General features: G+C 41.6%; 2 protein-coding genes across 7 annotated transcripts in view; both read left to right on the top strand.

Moving 5' to 3' along the window:
* Positions 1–6,152, top strand: part of magl (MAX dimerization protein MGA-like) — a 30,819-nt gene extending 24,667 nt beyond the window's left edge. For all 5 annotated transcript variants that reach the window (XM_050058215.1, XM_050058211.1, XM_050058213.1 and 2 more), the window contains exons 20-22: positions 872–983; positions 1,908–2,429; positions 3,484–6,152. In XM_050058215.1, coding sequence (XP_049914172.1) covers positions 872–983; positions 1,908–2,429; positions 3,484–4,382 — 1,533 coding nt within the window. In that variant the 3' untranslated portion in view covers positions 4,383–6,152. The remainder of the gene's footprint in view (positions 1–871; positions 984–1,907; positions 2,430–3,483) is intronic.
* A 1,518-nt stretch (positions 6,153–7,670) lies between these two features.
* Positions 7,671–25,411, top strand: part of LOC126399111 (mitogen-activated protein kinase-binding protein 1-like) — a 44,578-nt gene continuing 26,837 nt past the window's right edge. For both annotated transcript variants that reach the window (XM_050058911.1, XM_050058910.1), the window contains exons 1-10: positions 7,671–8,075; positions 11,977–12,068; positions 16,071–16,133; positions 16,248–16,305; positions 18,158–18,328; positions 18,624–18,761; positions 19,558–19,740; positions 22,198–22,358; positions 22,801–22,990; positions 24,597–24,740. In XM_050058911.1, the coding sequence (XP_049914868.1) occupies positions 7,974–8,075; positions 11,977–12,068; positions 16,071–16,133; positions 16,248–16,305; positions 18,158–18,328; positions 18,624–18,761; positions 19,558–19,740; positions 22,198–22,358; positions 22,801–22,990; positions 24,597–24,740 (1,302 nt within the window). In that variant the 5' untranslated portion in view covers positions 7,671–7,973. The remainder of the gene's footprint in view (positions 8,076–11,976; positions 12,069–16,070; positions 16,134–16,247; positions 16,306–18,157; positions 18,329–18,623; positions 18,762–19,557; positions 19,741–22,197; positions 22,359–22,800; positions 22,991–24,596; positions 24,741–25,411) is intronic.

Raw genomic sequence — 25,411 nt, 5'->3', positions numbered from 1 at the left:
CTATCATCTTGAACCAGTCTGGCCATTCTCCTCTGACCTCTGGCATCAACAAGGCATTTTGGCTCACTGGATATTTTCTCTTTTTGGGACCATCCTCTCTAAACCCTAGAGATGGTTGTGTGTGAAAATCCCAGTAAATACTCAGAGCAGCCCGTCTGGCACCAACAACCATGCCACGTTCAAAGTCACTTAAATCACCTTTCATCATTCTGATGCTCCGTTTGAACTTCAGCAGGTCGTCTTGAACATATCTACGTGACTAAATGCATTGAGCTGCTGCCATGTGATTGGCTATTTGCGGGTGTAGTGTCCCTATTACACCGAAATACATTATGAAACATAACTCGCAATTAAAATGTTCTGCAGCCTTTTTATCTTAAAAATCTAACTGCAGTAATAACCTTACAGTCTCCTGCCTGTATTAGAATAAGTACATTGGGGAGGCGGAGTCTGTTGTGTCATTATTAACGTCTTCAGCAGCCTCTCTGCTACCTGTTAGCTCCGGGGAAAGCCAAGACACTGAGCAGACCGGGTGCAGGGTTGTTGTTTTTTTTGTTAATTGTTTAATGCTGCAGCGTTTGTTCAGTCGGTCTCATTTGTTAACGCTGCTGTTCGGTGCTCTGCTCCGTTAACGTTAGTGTCTGGGTGATGGAGTAGAAAATCTTCACGGTATACTTCACGCTGGTCTCACTAATATAGTTATTCAGACATTAAATCTGTGTCACCCGAATCCGCTTGTATGCATACATCATCGAGCCGCCATCCTCTTCAGTACTATATTGTACTATGTTATAAGTTTTTAGTAGATAGTCCATTCAGAGCTCGGTGTCATGGTCTTCATTCTGTTCTTTCTGTTGTGTTGTGTTTACAGGCTGTGAGAGAAATCCAAAATCTGGTTGAGACCTCCAGAAATCTGGAGGAGAGGAAGAAGAGGCTGACTCAGATGCAGTCTCTCTATGTGATGCAGCTCTCCCGTCTGTCTGGTAGGTACAGTCTGTGTTGTTACAGTTTGTACTTTGTCTCACTTTGTGCTGATTTATGTCCTGTTCACTGTAGAGAGTTAGTTTGAAGGTCGCACAAAGCTGGAACATTTTGATCATGGTTAGGTTGCCTGATTGCCACCAAATCTACTGTAAGTCACTCGATCTGTTTGAATCGAGAACAATGAGCAGCATAACGCAGTTGCTCCTATAAACATCAGCAGTTTCCATTGCTCATGTCTGGATGAACCGTAGATTGTGTGTAATTACTTTTCTGATGCTATAAAAGGGGGGTGTGATGTCATGATCGACAGCTGTGTGTGTCAGTCGGTGTGCTCGTGATCAGTGGCGCTGCTGGCTATTGGTTGCATGGGTGTATGGGCGGGAACTTAATACTGCAGAGATCTGTACTGCACAGACGGCACAGAGATTTTTAAAATACCATGATTAAGATAAAACATAAGTGTTTAAATTAATATTCTACAGCAGAGGTAAAGAGCTTAGTGCCATAAAAGTTTATTTAGCCTCCCTTTTTGTTTTGTTATGTATAATCCAGAAATATTTTCTCCCTAAACGTCATGTGATTCTGAAAATACTACTTACATTTGTTCAAATTGCACAACAACATTAGAGAGTGCCAAAATTATCACAGTACCCTGAAACCTCCTCAGTCTGCTGAGGGTTAATGGCACACACCTGGGGACACTCGGTAGCCTGTTACAGTGTGTGTTCACTGAATGCTAGGAAGGACTCTTGCCTTGCCTCTTGACTTTGAGAAACACCGCTTTATTCATGTACAGTGGGAGGAAGTGGAGATATGTTGTTCATCTTAACGTACAGTCTGTGGTGTGATAGCAACATGATAGCATGTACAGCATGTCGCTACCTTTACTAAAATTTGTGTCATATGAAATTTTACTGTTCTAGGGAAGTCGGAATTGGTGATCAGACACAAGCTGAACGAGATCTGCGACAGGCAGAAGATGAGAGAGAAGACCATGAAATGGCAGCCTTTCTTCTCAAACCTACTCCAGTCCAGAGCAGCTTTTCTGCAAGCCACTATGCCCCAGTCCAAGCTCCAGTCCACGCAACTATCACAGTCTGACTTCAACTTGGCTTCATCCCAGGCTAACGCAGTCACACAAGCAGTCCAAAAGAAGATTATGTCCCTGCTTCAGACCAACCTACAGAGGACTCCAGCCCCATCCAGTGTACGTACACCTATGCCTCCACCATTTTCCTCTCCAGCCCAGGTTGAGGTCACTGCACCTTCACTACAAGGCGGTCAACCTCCGACAAATGTATCTCCTGTTGAGGGCCAACAGGCGATACCTGCTGCTCCAGCCCAGAGCTCAGTCGCAGCTCCTGTCTGCCCTCCACAGCCCTTTGCTCTTCCTCTGATTCGCTCCAAGACCGGCAGAATTATACTTCCATCATCTCTGAAACCAAGTGAGTAAAGAACTCCTGCTGTGGCCACGATTCAAAGGTTCAGTGTGTAGGATTTAGGGGGATATATTGGCAGAAATGGAATATAATAAGTGTTTATTTTATTGTATAATCACCTGAAAATAAGACTTGATGTGTCGAACTTTTTGTTTTTACAGTAGCCCAGAATAGACAAACCAAACTCTGGCTCTAGATAGGACCATTCTCGTTTTCATGTCAGCCACAGTGTCGGAAAAACACAGATTTTTCTTTTTTATTCCAACTCTTTTTATCTGGTGCAGTTTGTTTTCACACCCTCGTAAGGAGGTTCTTCAACCTTTACAAGGGCAGAATAGGCAGGAGCCAGTGTTTGCTTCCAATTTGATAATATCAGTCTGCGTGCAAGTAGGGTTACAAATAATATATCATGTTGGGAGCTGGTTAACACGATATCAGGACCTTAAATACTAAAGAGTGTGGTCAGTGGCTCAGGATGAGTTGTGACTCTTGAACGTATGAGCTTGTGAGGCTGGTGATTACCCACAACACTAATATTTGAATACATTTTAAAAACACTGGCTTTTAATGTGAAACTGCTTTATTCAATATTTCTACCGGTTTAAATCACTGGGTCCATTTGTCTTGAGGAGGAAGATACCTTTGCGGAAAATTCGTCTTCCATTAAAAACCTCTTGAACGTCTGAATCTGAAGTTAGGAGAGAAAAAAGGTGAGCACATATTAGCAGGTGCTAGGCTAGCGGCTTGTTGGCGAGGCACCAAACGGTGTCAGAGAAATACTAATTTGCAGAGTGAAACTGCTTTAATCAGTGTTTTTATGGTTTTAAATCACCAAGTCCGTTTACTTTGGAGAGGAAGAAACCTCTGTGGATAATTTGGCTCCTGTTAAAAACCTCCTGAACAATGAACACTGAAGGAAGTTTCAGATGGTTGCAATCTGCAGTCCTCACCACTAGATGCCACTAAATCCTACACATTGTTCCTTTAATCTCTGAGTCGAGTTATCTTCGTTTAAATGTGTTGTTATATTCTTAAATGTGTATTCTCCGCTTCTCTACAGTTGGTAACGGCCTCTATACACTCACTGTTATGGAACCCAAGCAGAAAGGAGGGGAGGGTAAGGTTATTGCTTCACCTGTTACACAGCCCTCTGATGTGGACAAGCTCAAGAACTCCTCTGACCGACCTTTGGATTCAGAAAGCTGTCGTTCTTCTAAGGAGGATGAAACGGTACAGTCCTCAAGCTCTAAACCAAAGCGTTCAGGTGCTAGCCCCCTGGTTAAGCTCGCCCTTCTTAACAAATCAATCTTTGTGCCTTCGGTGTCTCCGCAAGCTGCGGAGAGCAGCAACGAGGGGGGTGCACCGGCGGGTGTGAACAAAACAGCAGCAGCTCTCTGCTTGAGTTTCAAGGAGGTGAAACAGGTTCCCACTCCTGCTGAGCCTGAACCCAGCCCTCCTGTGGTCCGCCGTCCCAGAGGTAGGCCTCGAAAGCACCCCGTTAACCCTGTTGATGAGAATGAAGCGAATAATGTGGGAGAAGACGCCAGTAAAAGTGTCAGTAAAAGTGAAACATCTGTTCTGATTGAAGAGAAGCAAGAAATTACTTCAGAGTTACCCAAAACGTCAAAGGAGGGCTCCCCAGCAATGGTTAGTGATACTCCTGTGCCGGTCAAACGAGGCAGAGGAAGGCCTCCGAAGAAGAAGTCTGAACTGCTATGGAGTCCTCCAGGTGTGCGAGCAGGAAGTCCATCTAAATCCAGCGAGGGCAGCCCTGTCAGATTTTCTATCAGTTTTAAAAGCCCTGATACTGGACCCAGAGAGGGGCCTTTGGGAGATATCAATACATCACGGCCATTAACACGAGGGGCTTTAGGAAAGGACTTCCCGAGTGCCAAGAAACGCTCCTGGATAGACGTAGAAAAGGAACTGGAACTGGAACCGGACGTTGAGTCTGAATAGTCGTATCTTCCCGTAGCTGCAAAAACCAATGCACACAGTCATTTGACCTCAGTAAAGCCTGATTTATGGTTGGGTGCTCGACACTTTTGAAGTGTCCCTCGAAAGAAATTAAAAAGCAGTATGTGTGTTTTAACTTATATACCATATAGCTATCGATTGATCAGCTCCCATTCTGTCTGTGAGCGGCAGATTCCCCATACTCACCATAGTGAGCTGGGAAATAAAAATCAGTGAATGCGCTGAGATGGCGCTATAGAGCCGCTACAAAGTCCCTCCTTTACACCACAAAACAACAGCGGCATCATTACACTCCAGTGTGTGATTTTAGACAGTCTGCCGGCATCGTGGACTCAAAAGAGGCATGAGTAGCGTGACGTGAAACACAACAGCGTCTGCCGCTACTGTGACATATAACATATGTGTCTGCAGCACTTTATAAACAATAACAACGACATAACATGACAACAACAGTCATTCACCGTCCCTGTTGTATGGCGGTTGATCTCGTCCTCTGCTCGGAGGGGAAGGAGCTCCCAGACCTCATTGTTTTCCCAATTGACCACTGTTCTTTTTTGAGTTAGCTGCTAACTGCTATCAGCTACTTATGTATCAGCCCATGATCCTGTCCTGCCAGCTGTCCCCTTTCTACAGACATCTTTTTGATGCTGTCACTACCTCCGATGCCAGCTTAAAGGCGAGACAACTCTGTCTGCGAACACGCTGTCTGCGGTCATTGTGACTTGACCAGCGCACTTCGCTACGACCTACATAGCTGTAGAAACAGGCGATCTGCTCTACACTCTAAAACCAGCCGTTAGCGACTTGACCAGTTGAGTTACAGGTGACAAAATTTCATTCATGTCATTTCTGTCGAGCGACACTCATCCAAAGTGCCGAATGCCTGACCATAAATCCAGCTTACGTCTCAAGAGCTGGATGCTGCTCTTTTCTGTATCCTCGCACAAACCTCAGTGGACTGTTTTCATACTGTAGAGAGAAGCTGTTTTTGGTATAAAGAATATAAGAGGAAGCATTAATCGACCTGCTGACTGTATGAATGAAATTATTGATAACTCCCACATTCAGTTTTGACGTCATGTTTTCTGAGACTAATTTCTGTCACCTATGTTGTTTATAATGAGATGTATTCAGATCATGTGTTCTGTTTATGTCTGATCTGTTTTATGCAAATGAAAATAAAACTCTACAGATTACGTAATTCCAGTTTGTTAAGCCTTACAGTGTAAGATTAATATCTGTATCCTGTATAAGATCAGACAACACACTGCTTCATTAACTCTGTATGTTAACTTATGTGTTTCCGTTTTTATCGACAGCTAGTTTGATGCATATCTGTCCTGAAATTATTGTTTTCCGTTATTAACTCAGTGAAAATCATCTGTAGTAGCACTTTATGTTTTTGGTAGACACCACCCATGACGTCCGTCTTTGCTGTAGTCTGTAAAGTAGCAGTAGTGATTTGTGTTCTGGGTTGTTCACTCAGCGATATGCATTTAAACCTGATGTGTTACAAACAGTCGAGATAAAAGCTATTAGCCATATAATGTACGTATGAGAATAACCTGTAAATATTGTATTTCTTTTTTTAATCGCAGTACATTTTCTTTGTGGGTGTGATTTTTGAAACACTGGTTGTCCTGTTGCTTCAGTTGAATTAAAAATGTAAAAGAAATAATGTGGCCTTTAAAATCAATAAAACGTCATGTGTTTATGAATGGACTCTTAAGTCAGTCAAAAACAAGGCATTTTGTATTAGTTTGATGTTTTTGGGACCTAATTTAGCTGTTTAAAGCTGTTTTAGTTGTTTTAAAAAGACCGAGTTTAACTTACTTTATATTAAAGTTTTCTGTTTATTTCAAGTTTAAGTTAATTTGAGGCAGCCCTGTTTGTCTTCATATATCCATGGAGGAAGCGACTTTGTATTTCCTAGGATGGTGAAGGCATGACCCACTCTGCTTTGCCTTACTCTGCCTCTGATTGGCTTACACTGACTTTTTAAAAAAAAAAAAATTTAAGGTCATTTTTGGGGCGTTTTTGCCTTTATTGATAGGACGGATGTAGACAGACAGGAAAGGGCTGTGCATCACAGTCGAACTCGAGCCACTGCAAAGGACTCTTGCCTATGTGGTGCCCACACTCACACACAGTCATACCCCTAACCCTAACCAATCTTTTCTGAACCATATCTCCTGAATTTAGAAAAACACTAGCAGATGTTTTTCTGCTAATAATAATCTTGTTAATTCAAAATAAATAAATACGTTTTATAAAAAAGGCTTTTTTCTCCAGTTTGAACACATTTCACTCATAAATATGGCACTTGAGAAGCACAGAGAACTAAAAACAAAATAAGAGAAAATACTTAAGAAGAGAATGTTACTTTAAAAAAGAAATAGGCTTTTTTGGGTGAATGCATTACACTCTAATAAATATGAATATATTTATATTTTCCTTGCGCTCAATTTGCAGTTTGCACAGCAATGCAATGATCATATGCAAACCATATATTGTAAAATTATAAAAACACCAACAGATTTTTTTTCTGCTGATCTGATCTTGTTAATTCTGAACAAATTAACAATAATTATTTTTTTTTTTTAAATCAGGCATTGTTAAAGGCATTACACTCGGATAAATAGCCAGGCTAAAAAAGAGAAAATTACTTAAAAATAACTTCAAATTTTAAAAAAAGGCATCGTTTTCCTGGAGTGAAAGCATTACACACTAATAACTAGCCACACTTTAAATAAATGACACTTCAGTAGCACAGGGAACTAAAAAAATATTTTTTAAATTATTTGTTATCTAAAGAAGAGAAAATAAGTTTAAATTACTTTTTAAAAAGGCTGTTTGTGGAGTAATAAACAGCCTATCTCTAAATAAACATGGCACTTGAACAGCACAGAGACCTGAAAAAGAAAATGACTTTAACTGCAGCAAATCTACATATAAAAGAACAAATGGAGCATTATACATATGAAAGAGGAGTTTTATCGTCCAATCAGCAGCAGGCAAACACAGAGCACCCAAACATCCGGCATGCAGCTTTCAAAGTGCCCCCAGTCTCTGTCTGTAATCCTATTAAATCAATTAGGTACAACAGCAACAAAAGCAATCATTGATGTAATCACGAGACCAGTGCAGGTTGAGATTAATCTAGTGATGTCATGCAGGCAAACAGCTGAGCAGCCCTCCTCCTCTTCCTCCCTGTCGGAGCGTTGAGACAAGGCGACATCAGTCCAGAAGTGGTGGGAAGCTGCAGGAGGAGCTGCTGATGTGAAGCGACAGACAGGCGGCAGAAGACAGCAGAGGACAACAGTAAAGCCACTCAAGAGATTAGCGTCCACATGTCCCGGCAGCAGGGACACTGTCCGGCTCTGTAAACCTCTACAGTGCGTGTGTGTGGTGGGAGGATCATCACAGGCTGCTCATTCACTTCCTCAGCCCCTGCCTGCACAACACACACACACACACACACACACACACACACACACACACACACTCACACACACTCGGCTGGTGGCTTGTCACAGTGGATGCTCAGCACTTCTTCCCCGGGCTGCAGACACAATGCCAGGCGATGGCTTCACCATTAAAAGTCGCATCAGGAATTTGTTGCGTTCTCCGTCAGCCAGGCACAAGAAGAACAGGAAGGAGAGTCTCAGCAGCAAGGTATTTATTTATCCACATACAGTCCCTTACCTTGTTTTGAAGTGCAACAGGTTTAGTGTCAGGCCATGCTTCCCTTTGCAGTGTAGTAGAAACCCATCAGAGATATTTTTGCAGCGACTACTGATCCAAACATTTAGAAAATACATGAACAGCAGCAAACTGAGCAACTGAGCAACTGGAAAGTCTCTCTGAAGTGCAACTAAAGAGGAAAACGCTCCACTCGCTAATAAGCAGTGTTGGGAGGGTTACTTTTATAATTCAAAAATGCAATGTAACTACTGTAATTGTTTAATCAAGGTAGAGTAACTTATTTCATTTGATAACTTTTTGATTACTTTTCCAACACATGTACACTCTAAAAGATAATCTACTAGTTCAACTTAAAAAAAAAAATGAAGGTATCAATTTGCATCTTTTTAAGTAGTTCCAACTCTGGCGTCATTAAGTTTTTTATAATCTGACAAATCCAATTAGTTTAGTTCGACCATTATGATTTGCTTTGACCTCAAACACTTAATTAAGTTTAACCAACTTAATATTTATCCAAAAGTCGTGTTGATACTTAATAAAATTATTTTATTTAAGATATTCTACCTTGTTTATTTCACACAAAAATGTCAACTGCAACTTGTCAACTGAATAAAACATGTTAATGAAACAACATCATTTTTTTAATCGCTGTCCACTAACCCTATAAATCATTTTTTTAGACTGTATTAAACCTCATGAAGCTAAAACGCCCTTAAACATGCATTTAAAGCAGGCAGTGTAAACACAACAGTACTCATCTCTGATTACTGTCAAACTTTTATTAAAAGTTCTTCAATATAATGTAGAATATAGAATGTTATAATCTACATATACGACTTTTACCAAAAAAGATTTTAACCTCTTTGTAATCACGAACATTTTGATCAGCAGCTGTGATTTAATTCCATATTTTTTCCTCAGTATCTGATTAAATTTGTTTTGTAATTTAATTACTGTTACACGTAACTAGTTACTTTCCAGCACTGCTAATAAAACACCTCTTTATAAAGGTATACAAGTTGCAACTAATGGCTTTATTAATGTTAATAAATAATTTACTAAATCTTCATAGATTAGCCATTAGTGATGACGTGAAAAATTCCTTTGAGCGATTGGACTGTTGGGACCAGAAATCTGTTATTTAGGGTTCATTAACAGATAACTAACATTTATAACTCCATTATTACCAAATGAAAATGTAAACACCAGCGAAATGTGTTTTCCAAAGGAAGGGACGGATGTGACGTTTTGACGACTACCAAAGGAAAATTTAAACAGTGGCTGGTGGTAGTTAGCAGCTAACTCAAAGAAGAACAGCAGCCGAAAATGTCTGCAAAGTGAGGAGACAACGAGGGCCTAAACCTAAAACTTATTCTTCTGAATTGTTTTATAACTTATAAAACAAATCTGGGCGCAGATAGCTCAGCTGGTGGAGCGTGTGTCCTGTGTATTTTAGTTCTTCTTTATTTGTTTATTTAAGAGGAGCCGTGCACAACACAGCTGTTGAGCCAGAGTTAGCGAGGTAGCTAATTTGCATTTGTAGTCCTCGGGTAAGGAAATATTCAAAGACTACACTGTACAACACAAAGAATAAACAGTTTACACATTTTCAAACGCTGCATCACATATAAAATGTCGGCTGAGTCCTTAGCGGTCTGGATTTCGATCCAGACAGCGACCATTTGCTACATGTCTTCCCCTCTCTTCATCGCCCACCTCTGTTTATCTATCCTCTTTTATAAAGGCAAAAACAAACAGACAAACAAACAAAAATTGATTTACTAGCCATTAATAAAGACATCATGATACTCAGGAAATAATAAACTCAACACTATATATGAGTGCGACTAATGAAGCTCACAAAGTTTGATTGTGCTGTTTATTATTTGCTGTTGTCATCAGACGTGTGTCAGTAGGACGCCACAGACTCAGGTCCATTCATGTCACTGCAGACTAATGAATGACAGCTGCGTTATAATTCCTAAGACAGACAGACAGACAGACAGACAGACAGCGTGAGTTGCCAAACACTCTGTCACGTATTGTGTTTGATAATTAGGTTAAACCTGATCTTTGACATCTCACATCCCATGTACAGACACTATGTTCCTGTCTCAGCTGCTGTCTCTCTCCCCCACCATCACGCCTCAACTGTCCTGTCAGTTAAAGCCAAAAAAAAGGTCTTTAAAAGAAAAATGACCGTACTTTATTCTGACTTTATTTATTGACTTTAACCTTTAATATTAAAACGTCATAAACATGTCAGTGATAATATAAAGACATATTCGTTTTAGTGAGTAAGTGCACTTATGCCCGTGTTGGCCCCAAACAGTTCAGTGTGTTCAGTGTTAAGTTTTTGATCAATACCTGTCAAAATGTCACTAACGCCCCTCTAGTCCTCACACCTCGAAATAGCAACTCCATTATTTATAATATATTTTGGTTTCAAGCTCCTCTGGAGGAAATGACCCCTTGTGACATGTGAATCTTGTCAGAAACAAGACACAGCAGTTTACTTTTGTGTCTTAAATGAAAGTCAGTGTTTCGGAGACAAAACCGCAGTGCTCCTTGAACTAAGGGACTGTTTGTTATTAATGATGGAGGGAGGGGTGGTGCTAAAAGGTGGAGGCTTTTCTGAAGTCGTCAGAATCCTGCACTTGGGCAGTGACTTGCGGCGTCAGAAACCAATGACAAAAGGCGTCTTTTAACATCGGCATGATATGTGGCCGGTTGCCTTTATAGTTTAACAGCACCTGGCATTGTCGGGGAAACGCGGCGGGACAAGGACGAAAGTTAAGGCGGCGAAAGTCCTGGGCGGGTGGGAGCTGTGGTGGGTGGGTCTAACAAACACTGGTGTTCGCGTCCCGTAAGATTCTTAAGCCAAACCCTGTTCTTTTTCCCTAAACCTAACCGCGTGTTTTTGTTGTTGAAGGAAAAAAACGCCAATCCGTGGTGTTGTACCAACGCAGTCCGCTCTGTATGTAAAGGTTAAATTTCTTGTGAAAACGGAAGTGTTTCTTGAAAGAAGACAATGCATGTAACAGGCAGAACATGACACGGTGTCCCAGAACGACAACAACCAACAACCATTGTACCTTGCACGTCGTATGTGGACGTGGAAAGTCCATGACCAAACGTCCAAACCGCTGATTTTTTAAGAAACTATGCACAGGTTTGGAAGGCATGTTTTCATTAATAATCCCCAAAATTAGAACACTTATTGTAAAAATAGAAATTACTTTTGGATTTTCAAATTTCCGACGGTCTTTGGATACATCATGAGTGACGAACACTACTATCAGAAATAAAAACTTAACCAAATCTGAGCTTAGAATAGTGATATTTCATCAAAATCACTTCATGTCTCATTTAAAATTTGTCCAAAAATAAATTGCTTGCACGAACTAACCACTGTAGGAAAAAGCTAGTTTTTTCCCCCAACACCAGGATTTCGTCTCCAACTTTTAATTTTCAGACATCAAAGAGTAAGTTTTAAAAATCTCATTACTTATTTTTGGTGGAGGCAGAGTCATGCATTTTCTGCAAGTCACTCAGGGAGGCTCAAGGAAAAATATTTGTCGCTTCAGGGAGGGTAAAAAAAAAACTACCAACCCAGCCACACCCCTCCTTTGATAGGTAAAGAACAGTCCCTAATTTGAGCAACAGTTGACATTAGCTGACACTTAAAAGTCGCTCTCACATGGTGCAACCGACCCGATCTATTTCTGTCCTTGATTCATTGAAGCGATCGCTGCTTAGTTACATCACTGCTGCTTGAGTTCAGTGTTTATCCCTCTGTAAACCAACTCTATTTTCACTTCTGTCTGTGATTAAATCCTCAAAAAAAAAACCCTTCTTTGTGTCTCTCCAGGTGACTTTGGAGAAGGTGTTAGGAATCACTGCTTCAGGAAACAGCGGGCTGGCCTGTGACCCCCGATCTGGTCTAGTCGCCTATCCTGCAGGGTAAGAAGAGAAGGAGAGACGATTTCTGCCTCCTTATCTCAACATCTGACCTTTGACTTATCAACACTCCACACTTCCTTATCATATCTACCTCACGCAGACGTTTAGTGTGCAAATTTCCGTGTGTGTGTGTGTGTGTGTTATCTCTACGCTATCTCAGAGGAACTGAGGAGGAAATCTCTGTGGGCTTTCTCATCGGAGAAACTCCAAAGCTTCTTTTTATCCTGTCCTCAGGGAGGCTTCCTTTGACTCCCTCACAGATGTAAAGAGCATTGTGTGGTATTATTAATTCTGTGCTTGCTGTGTTAACTTGCTGGGTGCAGAAAAAGAGAAATGTGAGCTGCAGGTTGGAGGGTTTAGATCTACAGTGGCAATGCTTGGGGCCTGGGAGCTGCTGCACCACCAGGGCGACTGCAAAAACAAGCACACTGGGTGCCGCTAGGCTGAAACAGAAACACTGAGCCTCTTTTGTGTTGTTCTCAAATCTTCTGACAAAGCTGTATTAATACTAAGAAGGTCAATGGCTGTTTACAGTGTTGTGGAGTGTGTGTTTGTGATCGGGTGTCTGAGAGAAAACAGCGTCCTTGTGTGTGTGCAGGCATTTCTGTGCACATATGTGGGCGTGTGTGTGTGTTTGGTTCTTCTGGCTGTCATTTTAGCGAGCTTTATTCTTCCCAAATTGTGCACAGTCTGGCGATCCACCTGCTGTCTTAGTTTAAATCTGCACAAGCTGTGTGCTACCAGGGATGCAGTTTCCTGGCACGCAGCTAAAGACCTGGCAGCTCGCTAACAGGTGCTTCCAAACAGGTTGTGAAGAGGAAGTTTTATTAGCAGGAGGAAACAATATGGTTATGGCTGTATTATTTGAATATGGAGAAGACAGATTACATAAAAAGTAAAAAAAAAAGAAGTGTGAATCATAAACACTACATGAAGCAAGATGGGACTTTTACTTTTAAGTATTCAAATCACCAGGGCTGCGTTTAATTCTGAAGACTCTAAGGTCCAGTGTGCAGAACAGCATAGGAGAAACACTGATTTTTAACATGAAACTGTTTTATTCAGTATTTTTACCAGTGTAAATCACAAAGTCCATCTGTTTTGGAGAGTGAGAGACCTCTATAGATAATTCAGCTTTCTGTAAAAACCTCCTGAATGTCTGGATCTTAAGTTATCAGAGAAAAAAGTCAGCACATCAGTGTTTAATCACCTGGTCCGTTTGTTTTTGGGAGGAGGATAGGTAATTCAGCTCCTGGTTAAAACCTCCTGAACAATGAACACTGAAGGAATTCTAACCAGGAGAAGTTTGAGCTGGTTGCAATCTGCAGTCCTCACAGCCAGATGCTACTAAATCCCCTTAATCTTACACATTGTACCTTGAACACCCTGTTGTGTTATCCAGGTGCACTGTCTTTAAATACACCAGGGTTTAATTACATTAATTTCAAAGGGGCTTTATTGGCATGAGATGCATAAGTTTACATTGCCAAAGCATGTGTGAAAATGTACCGCAAAGCTTGTTTCACAACATTTGGAGAAAACATGTTCAACCTGGAAACGTAGCAAAACGGTGCACACTTTTTTTTAAATTCAACTACCCCAGTACAAACACTGATACAAAGGCAGGTTTATGCTACGAGCAGTGTTTATTTCCTCCTTTCTATGTGGTTTTATGTTTTGTGTCAATCTTAAAATATTGTTTTCTACATTTGGGGAAATAAACATAGAAGATTGACACGTCTCTTGTGTCTGTGTCGTAAATTTGAAGCTAGCGCCAGAAGCTAGTTAGCTTAGTTTAGAAGAAAATCCGATGCACGCCGCTAACGTTAGCTAAGGTTAGCTAATGTTAGCCCGTCTTTGCTCAAATGTAAGTTTAACAAATTTCACCTACCAATGCCTTTAAATCTCACAAATTCTAGCGCTATATGTTGGTTTAATTGTGTAGTATTAGGCGATTTTTGTCACTTAAAGAAATAGCCAGATTAGCTGTTTCCAGTTTCCAGTCTTTATGCTAGCTAAGCTCACCGGTGTTTCGGTTTCAGGAGTGACCGTGTTAACTGATGACTTTCAGCCAGATGCGTTCCTGGTAACTCATAGCAAATACGTCGGGAGCGTATCTATGTTTCCCAGGTTCTATGTTCCCCGCTTAACCCTGCAAAAAAGGTTCTATGTTCCCCGTTTACACAAAAAAGGTTCTATGTTTCCAGGGTTCTATGTTGCCCGCTCAACCAAGCGGGAAACATAGAACCCTGGAAACATAGGGATGACCCCAATACGTCAACGGTTGGTAGATATATGGTACATAACGTTAGGTTTTAAAGATATATGAGTATGTATTTAAAATGTATTAAAGTAAAATTAAAGGCTTTGACGAGGACAGCGACATGTTTTGTCCGTGAGGAGCAACTACGTCTCACTTGGCTGAGGTGGTTTGTTTTTCTGTTCTGGGCTAACGTTACTGTAAACCACATGTCAGACTCAGTGGAGGCTACGCAGCAAAGTGTTTATCTTTCCGGATAAACGGTTTATTCGAAGGTAACGATTAAACAACGATTCTTACTTTCAGGTGATTATACACTAATGACATAGTTGTAAATATTTAATTCCGTTTATGCCGATATATCAGCCTAAATCCTACACAGCGGAGCTTTTTAATAAGGTAACTCATTAAACAGAAACATCAGACAACACTGACTGTAAGTTCATATTTCACAGTCATGGCAGTGATCTTCTCATCCATGCTAACCATGATGCTAACTCTCTTCAGGCAAGTGCAGGCAGTCTGTCTCTCAAAATGTCAAACTATTCATTTGAAATCTAAAATAGTTTAACATTTAATTTTCACTGATGCCCCTGACATTAGGAAAAATCATGAAGAAGATTTTTATTTGTCATTATATGAGCAAGCATACAACGAAAATGCAAAATCCCTGTGATGCACAATATGCATAAATAAATAAATGAATACATTATAAATGAGTCCCTAAGTACATTTCACAATCACATTTTCCAGGCCTGGAAAAGTCATGGAATTAGTAAAAATTAATTAAATGTTTTGGAATTTTGTTGTTTGTGATGCAACTGTTGCAGTATCTTTCATCTTTCATAAATAACCTTCCATATAATGTAATTTAATGGCCAATTTATTTTCTCAAGCTTTTGACTTGATGGACCTCTAATGTGCATCAGTGTGTGAAAACATTTTGTTTACCATCAAGTCATTTTCTCCCCGCGTTCCCCCTCTCTCTGAAATTATGTTTGAATAGAGTTTGGATCTGATATGTTTGAATCTATCTATCTATCTATCTATCTATCTATCTATCTATCTATCTATCTATAGCCTACACTATTATTACAGTTTAGAGATGCTGCTAATTGGTGCACAACCTTTTATGACGCACATTTGTAAAAGTGTTTGTTGATTTGATTAACCTCAGAACATCAGGAAGTGTTTTTCAGATTTAAAATCTATCTTTCAAAGAATGCTCAGAGGAGTAGATGCATGAATGAGTACTGTGTTACTGTATTTCTTTGTGTAATCTTTTGGAAAAAAATGGGTCATGGATTGAAGTTTGATTATGGATCAACTAAGATTAGCTCACGTAGGCCGACTTCTGTAAGTATTAGTTGCTATTTGAGTAATTCTGTATGGATTCCTGTGTTGCATCAGAGCTTTAATGGTGTATAATCAGTCAGCCTCCGTACTTTGAGCTATGCCACAGGTATGCACCGTGAAAAAAGAGTTGAGTAATTTGTTGACCTGAAAATGTTTTTTCCACTCAGCCATGGACAAGTGTTTGCATTTCTTGGAAGTACCTTGACTAAATAAATTATAAAATACTTGAAAGTTGGCAATGGAAATTTTCCATTTAAATTTCACCTCAGGAAACACCACACGTGCGTGTCTAGATCTGTTCCAAGTCACATGCATCATTGCTTATATCATGAAGTGAAAAAACACAACTCATGTGGTTAATTCTGATTATATTTTTCCTGGTGTAGGTGTGTGGTAGTTTTGCTGAACCCCAAAAAGAACAGACAGCACCACATTATCAACACGTCAAGGTGAGTTGAACATAAATACAATCTGCCGTTAAATGGAACAACATTAAAGTGTCAAAACTATCACAGCATGAGTCACACTGAGCTGCCTTTTTCTGTTGCTCTCACTTATCACAGAAAGACCATCACAGCTCTGTCCTTCTCCCCTGATGGCAAATACTTGGTCACAGGAGAGGTGAGTCGTACTGTCAATCTGCCTTTCTGTTATTTTTCACAAGAATTCAACCTCTCTCAGGCTGCAGATGTCCTCAGTAAACAGAGTGAGCGTGTTTCATTGAGAATACCCCAGCAGGACGTTGGCCTGCAGTCATTTGTTAATGCTCCCTCATGTTCAGCTGTCATATATCAGTCGAGCATCTGCACCTGTGGTGTAGTTACACTGTTTTCCTCAACACACCATCTTAATCCGCCCCAGCCAATCAAAGCCGATTAAAGACCTCTGTGTGTAAGTGGATGAGCGCCCAGTAGTTGCCATGACGCAACAGACCAAAGTTTAAAAGACCAAATGCAATGAGGATACGCTGTTGTGCTGCCATGTAATGCTAAATTTTGTAGCCTGATTATGCATGGCATGGGGAATTCATGATAGCTACTTTAAAACACAGCTGATTTTTATATTAAAGTACTAAATATCAGGTCAGTCTTTCAAGCCTAATATTAATGTTATAGTCAGAACCCAGAGCTGAGAGCATCACAGCTGTCAGAATATTTCCTAAGAGCCTTGAAAGAGGAGAGGATATTCCTGAGTGACTTGATAAGAAACGTCTCTCACACACTCATTCACCAAACAGGAGCTAATTTACATCAAGGACAGACGGGCAGCAGACATGCATATCTTTTGTATTTGTCTTTCTCTCTGTCTCCTTTGTATGCAGCTCAGTCTTCAGCTGAATGTCATCCATTTTCAGCGTCCTTCAGGCCGCCTCTCCTCTCACCTGTTAACTCTGACCTTTGAAAGGTCGTTGTGTATTAAAACAAGAGGCCACGCAAATAGCCTGCCGACCTTTCGATCCCTGCAGAGAGAGTAATGTGAACGGGTCGAGGGACAAGTAGCTGTATACAGTGAGCAGAGGACGGGGAGGATAATCTCTGAGAGAGCTGGGTAGACTGGGCTGACAGGTGACTCTGTGGTTCCTGTACCAGTGGATTTAAAGGGACAGTTCATGTTTTTCCTCTTTCCTCTGTTTATGAGGGCTGTTGCGGTAAAGGAATTTCTTGTGCAGTGTTGAGCATGATATGCAGTATTACATCATGTAACCTGACTGTAGTGCTTTATAAATAAGCTTTATTGTTTGGCTATTATCAGGTATGTTGTTGCCTTATATATGACAAAGATGGCACGGTTTGAAAACAAATCAAATACTTGTTTTACATTGTGAAATGCAGAACACAGAAGGGCAATGAGGCCCATGAACTGACATGCTTTGGTTGGATGCGGTTGCTATGATACTAAATATCCGCTGAAATAAAAATGTCAGCACAAGAGTACCTACTTGCTCTGGCCCTTGCTCCAGGTGAAGGGAAAGCTGGAGCAAATAGGGAGAGAGGACGGACCTGCTGGTCTGTGTGGGTTCAATATTAATTTCACCTCTGATGGTCGTGTCATTGTTCAGCGATGTGACGGTTAGTCTTTGTGGTTCTGGTCCAGCCCTCCTCAGGAGAGACAGAAGAATGAAGTGAAGTGTGAGTTGCAGAGTGCTGGAGATCTCAGCTGTAGAGATGTCTGCCTTCTCTATTATTTAATGAAACTAAATGGCACTCGGCTTCTGGTGCTCAAAGTGCCAAAAAATACATTTGAAAAACTCAACAGCAATGTCTCTTCCCAGAAATCATGACCTGGTTACTCAAGATAATCCACAGACCTTGTTGTGAGCAGTTTCATGTAGGAACTATTTTCTTTCTACTGTATCACCACACAGAAGGAAACGTGTGTCTACGTATCAAACGTCCTCCTCCACCGAGCTATTTCCTCTCTCTGTTTCAACTACTCACTCCCCATCTCCACCCCTCTCTTTCCCTTTCCCCAGAGCGGTCACCTGCCAGCAGTTAGACTGTGGGACGTGGCAGAACGAAGACAGGTGGCAGAGCTCCAGAAGCACAACTATGGCGTCTCTTGTGTGGCTTTCTCCCCCAACAGCAAATACATTGTCAGTGTGGGAAACCAGCATGACATGATGGTCAACGTCTGGGCGTGGAAGGTATGCCTCGTAGCCCACAGTCAGCTCTTCTTGCCAAGACTGTTGTTGCTGTGCTGTTGAAACACTCAGTTGTGTTTGTCATATTGGTTCAAGCTAGAAGGACTTTAGCTTCTACCTTTCACCTACACACTCCTGGATATGTTAAAGGAATAGTGTGGGAAATTTGCTCTCAGCAGCAGGCTAGCTTAGCTTAGCATAAAGACTGGAAATAGGGGGACTCAGCTAGCCTGACTCTGTCCAGACTTTAAGTATGCTTTCTGTTTTTACCATATACTGTTGTATCGTTCTCTTGCAGAAAGATGTCGTTGTGGCTGCCAACAAGGTGTCCAGTAAGGTGACAGGTGTGTCTTTCTCTGAGGACAGCTCCTACTTTGTAACTGTGGGAAACAGACATGTCAAGTTCTGGTATCTGGACCACTGCAAGGCCAGCAAGGTAATATATAATGCTCAGCCCAGCTAGGAGATAATGTTGGAATTGTAAGGTTCTGCAAACCATAGATGCGTTACTTTGGATGTCTCTAGGGCTGCACCCTGAAAGATTCAAATCATCAGTTTGAGACCCCTCAGTTGACTGAGATTGCTTGAGACAAGTAGCCTGTTTTTTTTTTTTTGTCAGTCAGAGTGCAGTGTACCTCTGGAGGTGTTTCGGTCCCCAGAAATTGCTGCTCCCAGAGTGAGCGCTCTTCACTCAGACTCGGAAATAACATCATCTTCTGTCTCCTCTTTGCTTTAGTTCTGCTTGGAGTCCTTTTCTAACTTTAAAAGAATCTTCTCTTTTCTTCCAAACTTTTTTGCATAGTATGAAAAGTCTTCATTGCCTTGAAAACTGTCCCGGCTATAAACACTCTCATAGATCAGTGGGAGTTTGGTTTTGTTACAGCTCCCATGTAATTGTTATTTCATTGTTCCAGAGTGTCCTCACAGTGGTGAACTTCACAGAGTTTTCTTCACAACTTCACAACTGTTTATTGTGTGATAAAAAAAAACTCGAACAAAGATCAAATTTAGTACTAGTCACACGTTCATTGTGAAATCCATGACTTCTCATTTGACCTTTCTTTGTTATTTTTCACACCAAGAAATTCTACTTAAAAAAAGGAAAATCTTACAGCTACATATACTTCCAAATGCGTGGATAGGGATTTAATGTCGACACATACAGAGTGTAAATGTAACCAGTGTTCTTCAGTCAGAGCCTCAGCTAACCTTCACTCCTCTGTGGTATGTAGGCCAGCACTCCTGTCCCTCTGCTGGGCCGCTCAGGGCTGCTGGGGGAGCTGAGGAACAACTTCTTCTGTGATGTGGCCTGTGGACGGGGCTCTACGTCTGACTCCATCTTCTGCATCACCTCCTCTGGCCTGCTGTGCGAGTTTAACAGCAAGAGGGTGCTGGACAAGTGGGTGGACCTGCAGGTGAGAGGCTTACAGGAAGTGTCGAACAGTGAAAAGATGAGTTGGGCAGTTAACTACCATTACTTGTAATGATATAAATTACTTTACCCCAGATCAGAGAGATGTAGGGGATATTGACTGGGCTGTGTTATTCCACCTAATGAGGTTATATCTCAGCTAGCCTGGCTCTGTCTGAAGGAAACAGGGGGCATTTGTCCCCCTCAATAACAAAACATAAAAGCAGCAAAGTTTTTTGACAAAGTTAATGACATTTCCACCATAAACTGATACAGAAAAGGAAAAACAAGATGCATGAAAATTCCCCAGAATGCAGGACATTAAGTGATGCTCAAAATGTCCTAAGGACAGACCCAAACTCCTAGTTTCATGAATCTTCTTGAGTCCAGACTGAGTGGAGTCCTATGGGGAACAGCTGTGAAGTCCACGGCCAGTGGCTGCTTGCTCCACTTCTTGCTCCACTGCTGTTCAGCGGCTAGCAAAACATCCTGGCGCAGACTAGCTGTTCTCTGCTTTCAAAGTCTAACAGTCCACCACTAACATTTTCATCACGTTTCGTCTCATCAACGAAAATGAAACATGGATTTCGTCTAGTTCTTACTATCGAGATCTATTTTCAGCTCGTCATCGTCTCATTTTCGTCACGGCAAAAAAGGTTGTTGATGAAAAATTTCCGTCGTAGTTTTTGTCAGCAGTAACCATTTGGGACATGCCCACTTAAAGTGCTTAATTTTGCCACTGACAGGCTCACATTATTATTTTAAGTGTCTGACAACTTATGGAAAGGATCCCCACAGAGATAAACCTTTTTGTATAAGAGTAAGGCCCCGTTTATACAACAACGATTTCAACTGAAAACGGTAAACTTTAGTTGCGTTTTGGCCGATCGTTTACACGACAGCGGCGTTTTGGGTGCCTGAAAATGCAACGTTTTGAAAACGGCTTCCAGAGTGCAACTTTTTGGAAACGGCAGCGTCTCCGTTGTCATGTAAACTTGCAATATGCAGTTCCTCTGAAAACGGAGACTTTTCGCACATGCGCATTACGGTTCCAGTCACTAGGCATGCCGACCGTCACAGCAACAATGCCGAGCTCTGTTTGTGCTGCTCACCCTGTTGATTTGAAGTGAAGTGTAGATCTGTTACTGTAGCAACTCCACCTCGCCGTCCATCCAGACAAAGTTATCTGTGCTTCTTTTTTTTGGTTTGTAATCACCGCGTTGTAGAGGAAGGCACTTCAGCGCAGGCGCATGGCGTCATGCCGTGGTGTTGCTTTGCAAATTTACACTGCCACGCATTGGCCTGGTGTGCATACTACAGCGTTTCCACTAGATTTTGCGGCTCTGTGTGAACGGGGATCGTTTCAATAACGTCATCATATAAACACATAAGTTTTTTAAAACGCAAAGGACAGACTTTTCCGTTTTTAGAGAAACCGTTGTCGTCTAAACAGGGCCTAAATTCCTCTTGGTTTAACTGGAAACAGATGGAAATTGCTGTCACCAAACCCACCAGACTCCATTTAAATAAGCAGCAATTCTCTCACCATAAAATACACTTAAACTGCCTTAGTTTGTCTTTCCACGTTTCCAACGATCAGTAGCTCTGGTTTGGTCTGAATAAACCCTTATTTCACCCAGTTAGATGCGAAGATATGCTGGCTCTTTACAGACTAAAACTGCAGTTTTTTTAAAGGAGTTTGGTGATGCTGGCGATGGCAATTTTTGGGGCTGTCTCTGGTTAAACAAAAAGGATCTGAATCTTTATCTCTGTAAGGATCCTTTCCATAATGTTGTCAGACACGTAGCATTGCAATCTGAGCCTGTCAATGACAAAAACAAGCACTCCGAAGGGATGTAAACTGACGGTGTAAACATTCCTTGTTGTTACATTACAGTCTGTGTCACAGGTGCCGGGAGCAGTGGTGTCGCTCAATACTGGACCAGTTTCAAAAATTGCTGTTCCCATCCCATTAGTCACTGACACACAAAACATTAGAAAATAGAGTTCAGGTTGAAAACTATCAAAACTTACTGGTGTTAAATTTCAGTATATATATACGTATACCTTCCTGAGTGTGGCACAACCACCAGTCCTCATTGGTTAGCGTCCAGCTGTGGTGTTTAATCAAGAGGTGAAGATGAAGGTGTGTGAGTCCTGCCTTCTGTCAGAGGATCAAAGAGGGATTAGCAGCAGGGACGAGAACAAGTACAGGATGTGTTTGGAAGTATTCCAATAAGGACGCGTTCATGTCCCACTGCAACCTTCTGTAACCTTTATTATTACTGACACGCACGGCTGTTCACCTGCACTTAATTATGAAACTGCAGTTGATTTTTCTTTGTATTGGTGATCATTAGAGGCCTCTGTTAATTCACTTTTATGTTAACTATATTACACATTTGGTCCAATAAGGTCACGTGTTAATAACAGAGCTGTTGTTTTGTGTCCTGCCTTACAGACGGGCATGGCCCAGTCCCTGTCTCTGTCTGAGGATATGATCTTCTGTGGCTGTGCTGATGGAACAGTGCGAGCCTTCAGCCCTGCCGACCTTCACTTTGCCTGCACGTTGCCGCGGCCGCACCCCCTTGGCTGTGACATCTCGGCCATCACCGAGGCCAGGTGAGGAAGAGCTCAGGAGTAACACAGCCTCTCCTTGGCTGGGATCCACTGCAGGATCAAATGCCCTCAATTTATAGTGCCTCTTGTCTCAAGTGGCTCCTTCTCACAGTCTAAATAACTCCTAAATGTTTCTCGCTGGAGTCAAAATCAATAGCGGGTTTTGTGGTACTTTAAGTAGTGCAATATTTTAAGCTCATTGTAAGTTACCAAACTGTACTTTATACTGAATGTTTCAAGTCCAGACGGATATAATGGTAATAAACAGTAATCTGCACAGGGCTTTAAAGAACTGCTCCTGTGATTTCTTTATGATTCAGTTTGCAACTGATTACTGATTAAATTATTCAGTGACTTGGAAAGAGGGTCCACTGACAAACCTTTGTCCATCTGTGGCTGTTATTCCATGATCTTTAAAAATGTATCCCAATCTCTTTCCCATCAGCCACCTGTTCTCCACCAAGCCGGATGCCCGTTACCCAGACGTCATCGCCGTGATCTATGACCCTATCAGCCAGTGGCTCAGCTGTGTTTATAACGACCACAGTGTGTACGTGTGGGATGTGAGAGACGTCAGCAGGGTGGGGAAGGTGCACTCTGCCCTCTTCCATGCTGCCTGTGTCGGGGACCTGGAGGTAAACAAGCGAACGATGCACACCTCTTTAACCACGGTGACACATGCATTGTGTTTCAAACAAGCGCCCGATTAAGTGTGTTAAAGAGTTAAAGAGCCCAAAATCAAAAACACTTATTTTCCCTCTTACCTGTAGCGCTATTTATCAATCTAGATTGTTTTGGTGTGAGTTGCTGAGTATTAAAGATGTCTGCCTTCTCTACTATTTAATGGAACTTGATGGCACTCAGCTTGTGGTGCTCAAAGTCCCAAAAAATACATCTGAAAAACTTCACATCAATGTCTCTTCCCAAAAATCATGACCCAACCGTACACGTGACAGCATGAGATGTAAACATTAACGGCGTCCTCCTCGGCTGAGCTGTAACGTTAGCTAGCTCAGTAATGCTAGGTGAGCTAGCAGTGGATGCATGTTTTCTTCTGCATGGTGATACAGTTGGTGGGTGTAGTTCAGTGACAAGAAAATAGTTCCTGAAATGAAACTGGTCACAACAAGGTCTGTGGATTATCTTGAGTAGCTGGGTCATGATTTCTGGAAAGAGACGTTGCTTTTGAGTTTATCAGATGTATTTTGAAGGCAGACATCTCTACAGCTGATATCTCCAACATTTGGCAACTCACACCAAAGCAGCAGAGATAGAATATGTCTTTTTGATTTTGAAGCAAACTGTCCCTGTAATAATTACAAAATGGGTGAGTGTTTGGCATTGATAAGGCCACCCCAGTGGTAAAATATGGCTGCTTTGGGACACAAAAAAGTCTATTGCTGTATTTTGTTAATGGTTATTACATTAAGTAAGCCATAATATTAATATTAGTGTCAGTTTTTAACTTGATAATAATAGGCAGTGAAAGCTGTTAATTCCCCTTTTTATGCGCGAGTATCTGTCTTCAAACCAATTGCCCTTTTGAAAACAGAAGGGAAATGGAGAGCATAACATGACAACCAAAAATCTGAAGGAGTCAGAGTAGAAGTGAAAATGATTTATTTCAACTCGGCAAACATAGCAAAGGGTTCTCAAAATGTGGGGGAGGACGGGACATGGTGGTCATGCCAAACAAAAAGGAATCAATATAACAAAACTGGCCTGACTAATCGCTACGTACCTCTGAAAACAAAAACACCAACAAAAGACGTAGCTTGCTTCTCTAAAAAAGGAACTTCACCAAAACAAATGCAGAGGTGGCACCAACTAATAATCCTGGTGTTGTCAGATAAAAGTTTTCCATGTGAGTGAGAAGTGTAAAGGGTACCCAACTCACCTATTGTGCTCAGACTCCCACCATATGCCTTTATCTAACACGCTCAACGAGTTTGCTGAACACAGTCCAACAGCAGCTCCGGCAGAACTCTGCAGATTTTGATAAGTGATTCTGACTACAGCTGTGAGTTGTGGATACAAAGGCTTGTCTCAGCTGACCTTATTCATTCACAGTGAGCATGTTCACAACCAACAACATGGGTTTTGAGATGGAAAAGTACCAAAGCTAATGATTAAATGTTAAATGCTGAGTGTAAATATGTGGCACAGCAGTGGAATTCTTACATCATTTATATTCCCTGAACTCTCACCCAACTTAACACCTTCTCTCTTGTCCTTCCTCAGATGTTCCCAGATGTTCCCGGGGAATTTGGTGCTGGTTTGTCATCAGGTGCATTCCTGAGCTGCTCAGCAGATAACACCATCAGACTGTGGCGCGTGGGCGACTGGACACAAACTCATGTTCATTCTCAGAACATCCTCAGCAGTGTGAGTTTGCCATCATTGTCTGATTTAGAGATTTTCATGGGTCAACCCAGGACCAAAACTGGGACCTGTATAGGTTTTGGTCCACGTTTTACTTTGGTCAGTTGAGTCTGGGTCAGGTCTTGTTCTATTACCATGGGTCCCAGGTCTATTTGTCATTATGTGTAATGCCAGAGTGGATCCGAGAAGACTTGTGATCAGCGCTGATTATGAGAGAAACGCATAAGTGCTGTATCTTGTGTGATGATTAGGCTGACTTAGCATCAGCAGCAGCAGCAGCAGCAAGTTGGAGGCAGAGCAGACAAAAGATGGATAGTGATCTGGGGAAACAGGTGTTGCAGCAGCTCACATCACAACAACAAAATAATCTGATTCATTATTAAAGGCACTTATGCTCATTTTCAGGTTCACACTTCCATTAAAGTTTTCTGCTAGAACATGTTTACATGCTTTAAAGGGATAGTGCACCCAAAAATGAAAATTCAGCCATTATCTACTCACCCATATGCCGAGGGAGGCTCAGGTGAAGTTTCAGAGTCCTCACATCACTTGCGGAGATCCGAGGGGGGAGGAGGTAGCAACACAACTCCACCTAATGGAGGCTGACGGCGCCCCAGATTCAAACATCCAAAAACACATAATTGAAACCACAAAATATCTCCATACTGCTCGTC

This window comes from Epinephelus moara, chromosome 12 (genome assembly GCF_006386435.1).
Source record: "Epinephelus moara isolate mb chromosome 12, YSFRI_EMoa_1.0, whole genome shotgun sequence".
Lineage (NCBI taxonomy): Eukaryota > Metazoa > Chordata > Actinopteri > Perciformes > Serranidae > Epinephelus > Epinephelus moara.
Note: the sequence above shows the minus strand (reverse complement) of the source record. Positions and strands in the feature narration are given on the sequence as shown.